Source organism: Hemicordylus capensis, chromosome 1 (assembly GCF_027244095.1).
Source record: "Hemicordylus capensis ecotype Gifberg chromosome 1, rHemCap1.1.pri, whole genome shotgun sequence".
In the NCBI taxonomy this organism is placed as follows: Eukaryota; Metazoa; Chordata; class Lepidosauria; order Squamata; family Cordylidae; genus Hemicordylus; species Hemicordylus capensis.
This window is the reverse complement of record NC_069657.1, coordinates 362,766,731-362,779,552: the sequence shown is the minus strand read 5'-3', so window position 1 is coordinate 362,779,552 and position 12,822 is coordinate 362,766,731. Positions and strand designations below refer to the sequence as shown.

Genomic DNA, 12,822 nt, shown 5'->3' with positions numbered 1-12,822 from the left:
AACGATGGAACAGTCCTCCTATCATTCCCGTTACGGGGGAGCAGAGTGCACTACAGACGGCCGATTGGGCAGAAGACTCCAGCAGGGACAACACCCAGGACCCAGTGAGACCCACCCCTACTGAGCAACCCCCTTTCCCCATGGGGTTCTATGGTGCAGCCACTCCTCCACACCCTCCTGCCCCATTACTGAGATACATTCCATACATGCAAGAGTGGTTTAAGTCAATGATTTCTGAGTCCTTGCAAACCTTTAAGGCACCTTCTAAGAGACCAAAAAAATGGAAAGACCATAGGACAGACATTCTTCCTCGGGGGAATCTTCCTTATCTGGGTCCAGCTCTGCTCCACCGAAAAAAGGTCTAGAACTATTGCTACCTTTGCTACCCTTGAAACCTCTAGGGAGGACCTGGTGTTCCCTAAACCCAAGAGTAAAGATATGCTTCTACCAATGCCATCCCCATTTGCTGAAGCTATTAAACACAAATGGCTCCTTCCAGCCACCAATAGAAAGACCCTCATGGTGGCAAATAAATTTTATTTTTTCCAACAGGAGCCATCAGACCTGCTTAAAATGCTTCCTGCCAATGCACTGGTCATCCAATTGGTCTCAGGCTCATTGCTCCCTAGGGACGCTGAGGTACCTCTTAAAGATCCTACCGATAAAAAGGTGGAATTTCCCTTTTAAAGGGTGCATGATAACTCCTCATTAACAACAAGGGCATCTGCCTCAGCCTCTATAGTAGCCAGAGCAGCCCTTCTTTTGGTGGATGATGTACTGCAAGACCTTCCGTCTGACCCTACCAGACTTAGACAACAGCTAGTTAAGATAAAAAAGGAACACGCCTTTGTTGCTGATGCCACTCTAGACTCATTCCGGTTCTCTACAACCTTGGCCATGTCAGTGGTAGGCAGAAGACACCTCTGGCTGTAAAGCTGGCAGGTGGATGCTACTTCTAAAGCTAATTTATCAGCAGTGCCTTACAATGGGGCCAAACTGTTTGGTGAGGAGGCTCTTAAAGACATTTTGGTGGAATCTAAAGATAACAGAATAACTATGCTATCTTCTCCTAAAAAGCCGCAGAGGTTTGACAGGAAGCAATTTCTGTCCTTTCGTGCCCCTAGATCCCCATCAGGGGCAGAGACAGGGACTTTAAGGCACAACGAGGAGGCTGGAGTCACCAGCGCCTGCCTCATGAAAACTTCCACCAGAACTGACAGCCCTTCTCCCAACCAGCCAAGCAGAACAAACAAGCCTGACTCGGGGCTTTCCAGACTGGGAGGCTGCCTCTCAGTACACTTGCATGCCGGGGAGACCTCCACCAGACAAGTGGCACTGAACACTGTACAGTAGTCACTTACAAGATAGGTTACACGCTAGAATTAGACGCCAAACCAACCAACCGCATCCTCCCCTCGCTCTTGTTCTTTTAAAAATCATCTAGACCATCAAACGAATCAAATTCAGGAGAGAGTCACTATGTTCCATAGCGGAAGCACTACACCACAAAGACTATATGGTCTCAATAGACATAAATGACGTGTATCTGCATGTGCCCATACACCCCAACAGCATGCACCTCCTCTGTTTCAGGTATAACGGGATACACTATCAGTATGCAGTGCTTCCCTTTAGCCTCTCATCGGCACCAAGAGTCTTTAACAAAATACTCACACACACCCCCTCATTGCTCACCTACATCTGAGGGGAATTCGGATCTTCATTTTCTTGGATGATCTCCTGATCCAGTCACCAACATTACAGTCAGCCAAGAAGGACCTCCAGAACACCCTGCAGGCCCTAAGGGACCATGGATTCCTAATCAACACAGAAAAAAGCCACCTGACTCCATCACATCAGATGCAACACTTGGGGTGATTATCGACACCACCCAGGTCTGCTTTTTCCTTCCGCCAAACCGACAACAGTAACCTCAAAAATCAGAACAGCACTCACCAACCCATCAGTTCCACTGTTATCCCTGGCAAGGATACTGAGCCAAATGGTAGCTGCATTGGACTGAGTACCGTGGGCCAGACTACACCTCTGGCTCCTACAGTGGTTGCCACACTAACATGCCATTGCCAAAAAGCACAACATATGTATCCGTCTAGACTCCACACTTCATCTCTTCAGTGGTGGCTATCACCTCAAAACATAGCAAGAGGAAAACATTTTCTGGACCCTCCTCAGGTCACAGTAATGGCAGATGCCAGCAACACGGTCTGGGGAGCACATTTCCTACAGTTATCAGCTCAAGGCAAATGGACAGACCATGAGCAGAGACACAGCATAAACTGGCTGGAGCTCCAAGCCATCAGACTTGCCCTACTAGGCATCAACACCTGTACAACTGTCACGTCTTAATAAGAACAGGTAATACAACAGCAAAGGTGCACCAAAACAGACAGGGTGGCACCAGGTCCAGGTTACTTCGTGCGGAAGTGATTCTTCTGAATTGGGCAGAACTCCACCTCACCTCCATCACAGCTTATCACGTGAAAGGGGACCTGAACTCCCTGGCGGATGGGTTGAGCAGAGAGGACCTCCTGCCAGGGGAGTGGACACTGAACCAGAGGACATTCAGACAAATATCACAGCTTTGGGGTATGCTGATGGTGGACCTATTCGCCACTCCACTCAACACCCAAAGTTCATCTCCAGATTCCATTGCAAGGAAGTGATAGACACAGATGCCCTATCCGCACACTGGCCTGCTGTACGTGTTCCCTCCCACTCCACTACTCACCTGAGTGCTAAGGAGAATCTGCTCCCTCAGAGCGCAAGTGATCCCCATAGCCCCAATTTCTGACCCAGGAGGCTATGGTTTGTGGAATTAACTCACATATCAACAGCAGAGCCGTGGATGCTCCCTGTAACGCCAAATCTCCTAACCCAAGATCCAGTACAACATCCAAATCCCAGTTGGTTACAGCTAGCCACATGGTGACTGAGTGGCGACTACTAAGTCAGCATGGTTTCACCAAAGGTTTTGGACACTATGCTGGCATCCAGATGGGCCTCCACAAATAGAATTTATCAATGCACGTGGAGAGCATTCCTCCGCTGATCCACCCACCACTCTATAGCCAAGGAAGAAGTATCCATATACCTTCTCCTACAATTCCTGCAGAATGGGCTGGATAAGGGCCTCAGGCCTAACACCCTCAAATGTCAAGTAGCATCATTGATAGGTCTGATTTCTGGTCTTCCACGTAAATCGGCCCTTGCACATCCCCACTTCAAAATGTTTTCTCCACGGAGCAACCATGTTACCTCCACCTACCGTCCATCACTTCCCTTCTTGGGAACTGCATACCTTCCTGAAGGCCCTACAGGATCCTCCATTAAAACCCATTCACTCCATATAATTACATATCCTTTCATTTAAACTAGCATAGCCGTCACATCTGCCAGACGGGTTTCAGAACTTCAAGCTTTGTCCACAAATCTTGCTGCATTTTCTCCTGGGAGATGGTTCGTCTTATTCTTGACCCCTTCTTCCAACCCAAAGTCTCCTCAGTCTTCCATACCTCACAGGATATCATCCTACCCCCCTTCTTCTCCTACCCTCCTTCTGCCTGCAATCTATGCAACCGACAGAGAAAGCATGGCACAGGCTTGACGTTCGCAGGTGTCTCAAGAGATACATTTTCAAGAGATACTTTCAGGGGAACATACTTCCATCTATGGTGGTCTTGTCCCAGTATTTTCTGTTTTTGGACAGAGGTATTTTTAGAAATGGGTAAAATTACACAACAGAGGTTAGATATGAGATCAGAGTTGGCTCTGTTAAATGTATTTTTGGGAGCTAATTTGGCATTATTGTCTAAGGATCTTATAGTTTTTATGTTAACTGTGGCTAGATTATCCATTGCACAATACTGGAAGCATAAAACCATGTCTCTGACATCTTGGTATCAGTCTATGTGGCATATTGCCATATCTGAAAAATTGACCCATATTATTCGTCTTTGAGCAGGTCAAGCTAATTTTAATGATTTTTTCATGATATGGTCAGATTTTATTCTGTTCACAAATCAAGATAATTTTAGTCATTCTTCTCCATCTAATTATTTACATATCTGGAAGGATAGTTAATGAATGTCATTATGTATCAGTTTTACTATTCATGTTTATATATTGTCTTATTAAATAATTTTTTTAAAAAAATGATTAAAAAAGAGAGAGAGAGAGAGATTAAAAGATCAGCTTCCTTTAGGACAACAGACACCCTATTCATATCCTTTTTTCCTGGATCAATGGGCAAGGCAGTATCTCCAGCAACAATACCTAGATGGATCAGAGCATGCATCGCAATGGCCTATGTGTCACAACACCGCCAGCCTCTGACACGCATGCTGGCTCACTCAACCTTAACTTAAATAGCCCTGGGAAGGATAACCCCAACCAGTTCTGATAGTCCTGCATCTGCTCAAGAGACATCCTTTTTCCTGTCTCCCAAAAGCCTTCTCTTTTCTACTTTATAGCTACACTTATTAGTTCCTTTTCTTTTATTCTTCCAGTATTCTTTCCTTCTCCTGATTACCTTTTTTACAAGTTGTTCTAGTAAGAACTAATCAGCCTGCTTTCCTTTCACTGTCCCTACAACTGGACTAAATTTGGTTCAAATCAAGGTCCACAAGTTAGATATCTTGCACTTCAGATGTCCATGTGTCCACCATCTTGGATCAGGGTGGATGACATCATTACAAACTACACTATTGAGATGTCCCTGTGTGTCACGCACTACAACTTTGATTCAAATCAGTTGGACAGTCCTCATGTTAGTGCATTTTCACCTCAAAAGTTCACACATCCACCATCTTGGACCAGAGTGGATGACGTAATCACAAACTATACCATTGGGGAAGCCCTATGTGTCCATACAGCTGTAACAAATTTGGTTCAAATCAGTTAGACAGTCCACAAGTTAGCCCACTTGCGCCTCAAACATTCACATGTGTGCCATCTTGGTTTGGGGTAGATGACATCATCACAAACTATGCCACTGAGGTGTCCCTATGTGTCCCTACAACTGTACCTGATTTGGTTCAAATCGGTTAAGCGGTTCACAAAATGCCCACTCGCGCCTTAAAAGTTTACGCATCCACCATCTTGAATCAGTGTAGATGAAATCATCACAAACTATTCCATTGAGGTGTCCCTATGTGTCACTCACTGCAACTGTACCCAATTTGGTTCAAATGGGTTAGGCAGTCCACAAATTAGCCAGCTTGTGCATCAGACGTTCATGCAACCATCATCTTGGATTGGGGTGGATGACATCATCACAAACTATGCCATTGAAGCTGTTTACATTAGCCAACGTGCCTCAAACGTTTATGCATCCACCATCTTGAATCAGGGTGGATGACATCATCACAAGCTACACCATTGAGGTTTCCCTGTGTGTCACTCACTACAACTGTACCTAATTTGGTTCAAATCAGTTAGACAGTCCACAAGTTAGCCCACTTGCACCTCAAATGTTCATGCATCCGCCATCTTGGATTCTGGTAGATGACATCATCACAAACTATGCCACTGAGGTATCCCTATCTGTCCTTACAGCTGTACCAAATTTGGTTCAAATTGGTTAAGCAGTTCATGTCAGCAATCTGGCCACCCAAAAGAGAAGTCCAGGAAGATAGTCCACAATACAAACTGGGCTGCAGAAACTAAACACGGCTCGGAATAGTTCTCTATATCAGGCTTGGGCTGAAAGCTGTCGACACGAGGGTTGACAAGTGTTGTCTTCCAGCAGCTAACAGAAAGCTGTTGACATGCTTTATAGTCCAAGCTGATACTCTCAGCTGGCAGGGATTCAAGGCTTATCAGCCCTCTGCAAGAGGCGTTTACTCCTCCTGATAGTTTCCAGCTGTGCTCTTCACCTTGTGACATGCCTTTGCTGTGGAGTCAGTGGGGGTTGCCTGCCCAGCTCATCTTCTAGTCTGTCTGTCGTCGTCTCTGCTGCCTAGGACTGCTGTGCCTGCTCTGAAACATCAGCTTGACCTTCCTCAGCCATCTCTTGGGAACTGACAGCCGGGCTCTGCCCCTCAGGCACCCCTGCATCGGCTGAAAGGCTGTCAGCTTCCCCTTCCTCCTCGCTATCTGAGATCGAGGGCATGACAGTTCACAAGTTAGCCTACTTGCGCCTCAAAAGTGGGGGTTGCTTAACACTATTCTTTCATGCTTCGGAACTCTCCTCGAGCAACAGGTGGCTCTTTCAGACCATTCAGCATGGGTAAAGAATAGAGTACACCACTCTACCCCCAAACAGGTTTTTGCTCACACTCTGATACCAAGCATTCAGGCCTTCTACTGGCCATACAGCATCTAGAAAATATAGAGGTGGCAAAGCCTGTGCCTCTTCATCAGTAGGGCAAAGGGGTTTACTCCATTCTATTCACTGTGCCAAAAAAGAACAGCTCTCTTAGAGCAATCCTGGATCTCAAGTTTCACAACAAATTTGTCAGACACAAAAAATTCAAGATGGAGACATTGAGATCAATTGCAGAATCACTGCACCACCTCGATCACCTCACCTCACCTCCATAGACCTGACAGAGGCCTATCTCTACATTCCAATTCATCTAGACAGTCAGCCATTCCTCTATTCAAATATGTGGGTAGGCACTACCAATACAAAGTACCCAAGGTGTTCACAAAGGTTATGGCACCACTCATAGCACACCTCAGGCTCCAAGGCGTCAGAATATTTGCCTATATAGATTATCTGCTCCTCAGAGCACTGGATCTACCCTCAACTCAGTCAGACCCAAGGCTTTCACTCCAAGTTTTGTCCAGCCATGAGTTCCTAGTCAATCAGTCAGAGCCATCTTTCTCCCTCTCATAGACTACATCATCTGGGGGTAAAAATAGACACCACCCTGTTAAGGTTAATCCTATGCCAGGAACACATTCAAAAGATCTTGACCACAATTTCTTTGATTCCCCCAGGCAACATGGTACCACTTCTAATTCTAACTCACCTATTGGGGCTAATGGTGGCAACCCTAGAGGCAGTAGACTAGGCCAGTTTCCACCTGCACCCACTCCAGAGGTTTTTACTTGCTTATCCAAGTGTGATAGCACTAAAGTTTCAAATGAGAGTCTTAGTGCCCCTCAGTCTCTTTCAGGCCTGAATTGGTGGATGGCTCTGAACCATTTTCCCCAAAGAAAACCATTTCTAGATCCACCCAGAGTCATCATAATGACCAGTTCCAGCACCCGGGAATGGGGAACCCACTGCCTCCAGCATTCGGCCTGGGGAAAATGGTCCCCACAGGAAAGGGGCCACAGCATCAATTTGTTGGAGCTGATGGCCATCCACCTTGCATTGATGGCTTTTCAACACCTGTTGAGTAGCAAACATGAACATGGTCTGCATGAACAACATCACAGCAGAACATCACGATCACCCCCACTGTCGTTGGATCTAAAACTTTTCCCATATTAATTGCCAAGGAAGGACAAGGTCACTCTCCTTTCACCATGAAGCAACACTTCTCTTCCAGTGGGCAGAAACACATCTTGCTGTGGGCACATCATGTGAGCAGAATTCTGAACACTAAAGCAGATTGGCTCAACTGGACCAAAATTCACCCAGCAGAATGGAGCCTCAACCATCAGGTATTGAGTCTGCTCATAGCGCACTTTGGATGCCCACAGATCGACCTCTTCATGGCAATCCCAACAATGCCAAACTTCCAAGATTCTTCACCCGCTTCCTATGCAAGGGAGTGGAAGGGGTAGGTGCTCAGTTGACATCATGACCACAGGAGTTGCTGTATGCTTTTCCTCCTGAGCCTCTGATCAGCAGATTCCTTCTCAAGGTCCAACTGTACCAGGCAGAGGTCATCCAAGAGGTTGTTCTAGTGGCTGCATACTGGCCAAGGAGACACTGGTTTCCACAGATCCTCCATCTTGCCATAACACACCCATGGTTCCTGCCGGTCTCAACAAACCTCCAACAGCAAGGCCCCATCATTCACTACAATCCAGCCTAATTAAAGGTGCCTGGAGACTGAAAGGAACCCCCTGAAACAACATGGCTACTCCAAAAAGATCTTGGATACCATTTTAGCCTCCAGAAAAGCTTCTACTAATCACCTATATCAATTACATAGGAACATAGGAAGCTGCCATATACTGAGTCAGACCATTGGTCTAGATAGCTCAGTATTGTCTACACAGACTGGCAGCGGCTTCTCCAAGGTTGCAGGCAGGAATCTCTCTCAGCCCTATCTTGGAGAAGCCAGGGAGGGAACTTGGCGCCTAGATGCTCTTCCCAGAGTGGCTCCATCCCCTGAGGGGAATATCTTACATTGCTCACACTTCTAGTCTTCCTTTCAGTTGCAACCAGGGCAGACCCTGCTTAGCTAAGGGGACAAGTTATGCTTGCTACCACAAGACCAGCTCTCCTCCTGCCAGGCAACAACATCAGCCCTTCTTGTGTTGGTACACTAGACACCGCAAATGTAGAAAAAGGTGCAATCTCAAGGACCTCCTTGATTTCTTACAGAAGGGTATAGACAAGTGTCTAAAAGCGAACACTCTAAAAAGGCAAGCAGCGGCACTCTTGGGATCCCCTTGGCCTCTAAAATGCAACAAAAACACCTTATGCAATCTCACTTCAAATGTTTCCTCAGGGGAGCTATGCTGCTTTCACCACCTACACTACACCATTTCCCGACATGGAATTTACACACCATGCTCCGGGTGTTTCAAGCCCCCTCTCCCAGTCAAGGCCCCCCATTCAAGCCCACTCCACCTTCTATCCTATAAACTGGCATTCCTTGTAGCTGTTACATGTACCAGAAAGGTGGCAGAGCTTCAGGTTTTATTGGTAAATAAGCACTTCTGCACAATTTCCCCAGATTCAATTAGACTGATCCCTGATCCATCATTCCTCTCTGAGGTGCCATCTGTATTTAACAAATCCCAGGACATTATCCTATCCTCTTTTTGCCCTAAACCTTCACATCCATCGGATCAGGCATGGCACAAGCTAGATGTTCAACAGTGCTTAAAGGTCTACATCCAACCTATTGAGCCATGCCGTACTTCAGATGTCTTATTTGTGTCGTATCTACCCACCTCCATGGCCCAAAAGGTCTCAAAATCCATAATATCTAAGTGGATCAAAGCCTGCATTTTGCTGGCATATGATACATTGAAGCTACCAACGCCCCTGCATCTCTTGGCTCATTTGACCAGGGCAGCGGCAGCAGTGTTGGCCTGTTCTACAAATGCTCCTCTACCAGAGATCTGTAAAGTGGCAGCATAGTCATCCCCATCTCCCTTCATAAGAGATTACAAGATGGACACTAAATGCTCCGCCAAAGCCACATTTGGTAGAAGAGGGTTACAGCAGGTACTCCTTCAGCAGAAATCCTGGACGCTTCCCACCTGGGCTCATCAGCTGTGGCTTGTCCTACAAGATGTTCTCTTTTAGCAGCAGGGAAAGGAGCATTGGCTACTTACCATGAAGGCTTCTTCCGGCTACTGGATATAAGGACATCTTGGCCTATCAGCTTGGGCTGTCCAGGTCTACTGTGGGGACTGCCTTTTTTCTCTATTTGCTCTTCCTTAAAATTGCTGATATTCTCTGTTCTCTCTTATCTCAACTTGGCTATTCAGACCTGGGTGTGGTTATCCTTCCCAGAGCTATTTAAGCTTTCTAAGTTAATTTCCATAGTCCTGCCTCTAGAGCAAGAGGGAAGTATAACCCACAGGATATCTTCATATCCAGCAGCAGGAAGAAGCCTTCACATTAAGTAATCAACGCTCCTTTCCAATCCGAGTGTGAGCAATAAAGTACACCAGCCATTTATTGTAACAAGGAACTTGTCTATGATACCATGCTCTCCACTTCTTGGGGCCTTTATTTACAATTAAAATAAAATAAAATAAAATTTACTCAGCCCATATACACTCAGCCAATGTCTAGCTGAGGAGAAAGATGGAGGGAGGATGGCTCTATTGAGCTCTATGTGAAGCCCCTCCTACACATTCAACTGCATCTGCAAGGTGCTAGAATCAGCCTCAGCTTTCCAGTGGGGTAGGTTCATGGTTGCATAAGTTCATATCAAAACATTCTGTTAGACACTAAGCTGCCATAAAATTCAAGCCCCAGGACACAGTAAAAAATATAAATGTCTTGATCTGACATATATTGTTGTACTAGGTTTCTGTAATTGATGTTTTCCACCTCCTTCCCTTTACAACAGATTCCTTTCTTGGTATGCACCAGCATGTTTAATTTCTCTTTCTTTCTTTCTTTCAATGTTTGGCAGATTCAAGCCAAAGAAAAAGAAGCTCAGCAGAGCAAAACATTAAATCAAGAATTTGGTCAAAAAATTCAGGAGATAGCAAAAGAACTCAATTTAATTCTATTGAAGCTGAAAGAGAAGTCAAATAATATAACACAAGCTAAGATGGATCAAAGGGTAAATAAAGATTCTATGTAATATTATTAACCTTGTTCAAGCATTATAAAACTGTGGATGCTGCACTCAGGTACAGATCCACAGAAGTGTGCCGACAACCTCCACATCAGCATAGATCAAAGCCCCTTCCACACTGCAGCATATACTGTGCTGGAAAAGAAATCCCATGACTTAGAGTGTTGGGGGCACAGTTCCTCTCAATCACAAGGAGAATCTCTCCCCAACATCCTTGGAGAGAAGAAGAAACATGGTTTAAGAGCACATCAACACAAGGTGGACAGAACTTGCCTGTGTTCTCCATGTTCTGCTCCTGGATATAGCATCCATGGTTTTAGACAGAATGCCTAAACTAGCATGGTTTTATAAAACCAGAATAGCTTCTTCCTTATTTAAGAACCTGTGAAACCAAGGACGTACTCCAAAATGCCATTTTATCATTTTATCTTATTAAACCAGCCTGAAATGAAACAAGGCATAATGAAAGAAAGAAAATCAGGGAAAGATCTCTCCAAAGATCTGTATTTTCCAAAGTGGACTAGATATGAAAGTTTAGTCCTTCAAGACTAATTTTGACTAATGGTTTTTGGGGGAAGCAACCTCCCTAGAGAGCATAAGGCTGTTGTTTCAAATCCTCGCTGGTATGTTTCCCATATTCTGGGAAACTCCTATATCAGGCAGCAGCAATATAGGAAGGTGCTGAAAGGCATCATCTCATGCTATATGGGAGAAGGCAAAGGTAAACCACTCCTGTATTCTACCAAGAAAGCCAGAGGGCTCTGTGGTCGCCATGAGTTCATGACTCGATGGCACAACCTTGTTTGTGAATTAGTTGATTTCTCATCACCTCATGCTGCATCTGAATGCATGAACTGACAACTGAAAAGCACAGTCTTTTTGTGGTGATGAGTGATGATATGCAAACGTTCTGACAGTCTATTTGATCTATGATGCCTCATTTGATGCTGCACCATATGTGAAAGCCACAAAAAGACTTGAGAAATGGCAAAGAATGTTTATGTTATTCATTATAACATTTATTGTGCCACTTTTCAGCTGAAGGATGAAAAGTGTGGAATACAATATTAACAATAAAAACAATACAATGTTAAAAGCAGGACAGCATCATTCCAGTGATAAAAACTTTTCACCTTCTGACAGATTCCTTGTGTCAGGAAGCTCATTCCCATCCTGTCTCTGCCTGCCTGCCCCTGTTGAGCCTTAGATTGGTGTGGAGGGGCTTCTGATATCACCCTTTGCCCTGTCCACACTTCTCCAGCTGAGCACCTCTCTGGAGCCTTGGCCCCAGTAGCTTCCTTCTCCTCGTTGCTGTCTGCTAGTCCAGTGCAATGACTTCAGTCTTGTGCAATAGTACCTGCAAGCCATTGAAATAAATAATTAACTCCCCCCCCCTTTTTTTTTGTAAGTAATGCATGTTCTCTTCCCATTCCAGGTCCTGGGTGAGGAATTAGATAGCTGTAACATAAAACTGGTGGAACTAGATGCAGCTATCCAGGACTTTGCAGAACAGAATCCTCAGCTGGCTAAACAGCTTGTGGGCAAGATAAGCAAACTGACAGACCTCCACCAGCAAACGTTTAGACAGGCTGAGTACAGGGCATCAAAGCTCAAGCAGGTATAGTATCAAATTGTTCTGTATCAAATTATCTCCAGTGACTGTTGATGGTGTCTATCTTACATTTCTTTTAGATTGTGAGCCCTTTGGGGACAGGGATCCATCTTATTTATTTATTATTTCTCTATGTAAACTGCTTTGGAAACTTTTGTTGAAAAGCGGTATATAAATATTTGTTGTTGTTGATATGTATCCAAGTCTGAAATTAAGATAGTTGATGGAACCAGCTGTATGAAGGGCTGTGTATATACCATGATTCCACTGAAGTGAAGGAAAAAGCACAGAATGCAATACTAGGTGCAGAGTCCAACATCCCAATAATCTTGGATTTCATTTTCTTAAAGCACATTTTTTTTAGAAATCAGAGTAAGGGTATGTATCCAGATTTGTGTGAATGGCAGGAAACTTACACAAATGAACTTTCCTCCCCCCACCCACGTCTTTATAACTGCCCCATGCATTCCTCAAAAACCAGTTCATTTTCCCCTCAAAATTTTTTGAGGGGTTCTCTAACTTGAAGTCAGGGGACCATATTGAAGAGGTTGGGAAGGGTGTAATGAATTGCTCTAAGTAGATGTCTTTTCACACCTCAGTATGTACATTCACCTGGAGCTATTTCATGAAACTTCAGGGTACTCAAAACTCCAATTTCAATCATCACTCAATGAGTAGAAATTATGCAGAATTGTAACTTTGCAGAGTGCTCAATTTGCAGAATTTCCTCATATTGCATCA

At 44.8% G+C, this 12,822-nt stretch overlaps 1 protein-coding gene across 19 annotated transcripts in view; it reads left to right on the top strand.

The window, feature by feature from the left end:
* The window catches only part of SYNE1 (spectrin repeat containing nuclear envelope protein 1), a 575,028-nt gene that overhangs the window by 335,414 nt on the left and 226,792 nt on the right, over positions 1–12,822 (top strand). For all 19 annotated transcript variants that reach the window (XM_053292895.1, XM_053292839.1, XM_053292877.1 and 16 more), the window contains 2 exons: positions 10,302–10,454; positions 11,905–12,087. In XM_053292895.1, coding sequence (XP_053148870.1) covers positions 10,302–10,454; positions 11,905–12,087 — 336 coding nt within the window. The remainder of the gene's footprint in view (positions 1–10,301; positions 10,455–11,904; positions 12,088–12,822) is intronic.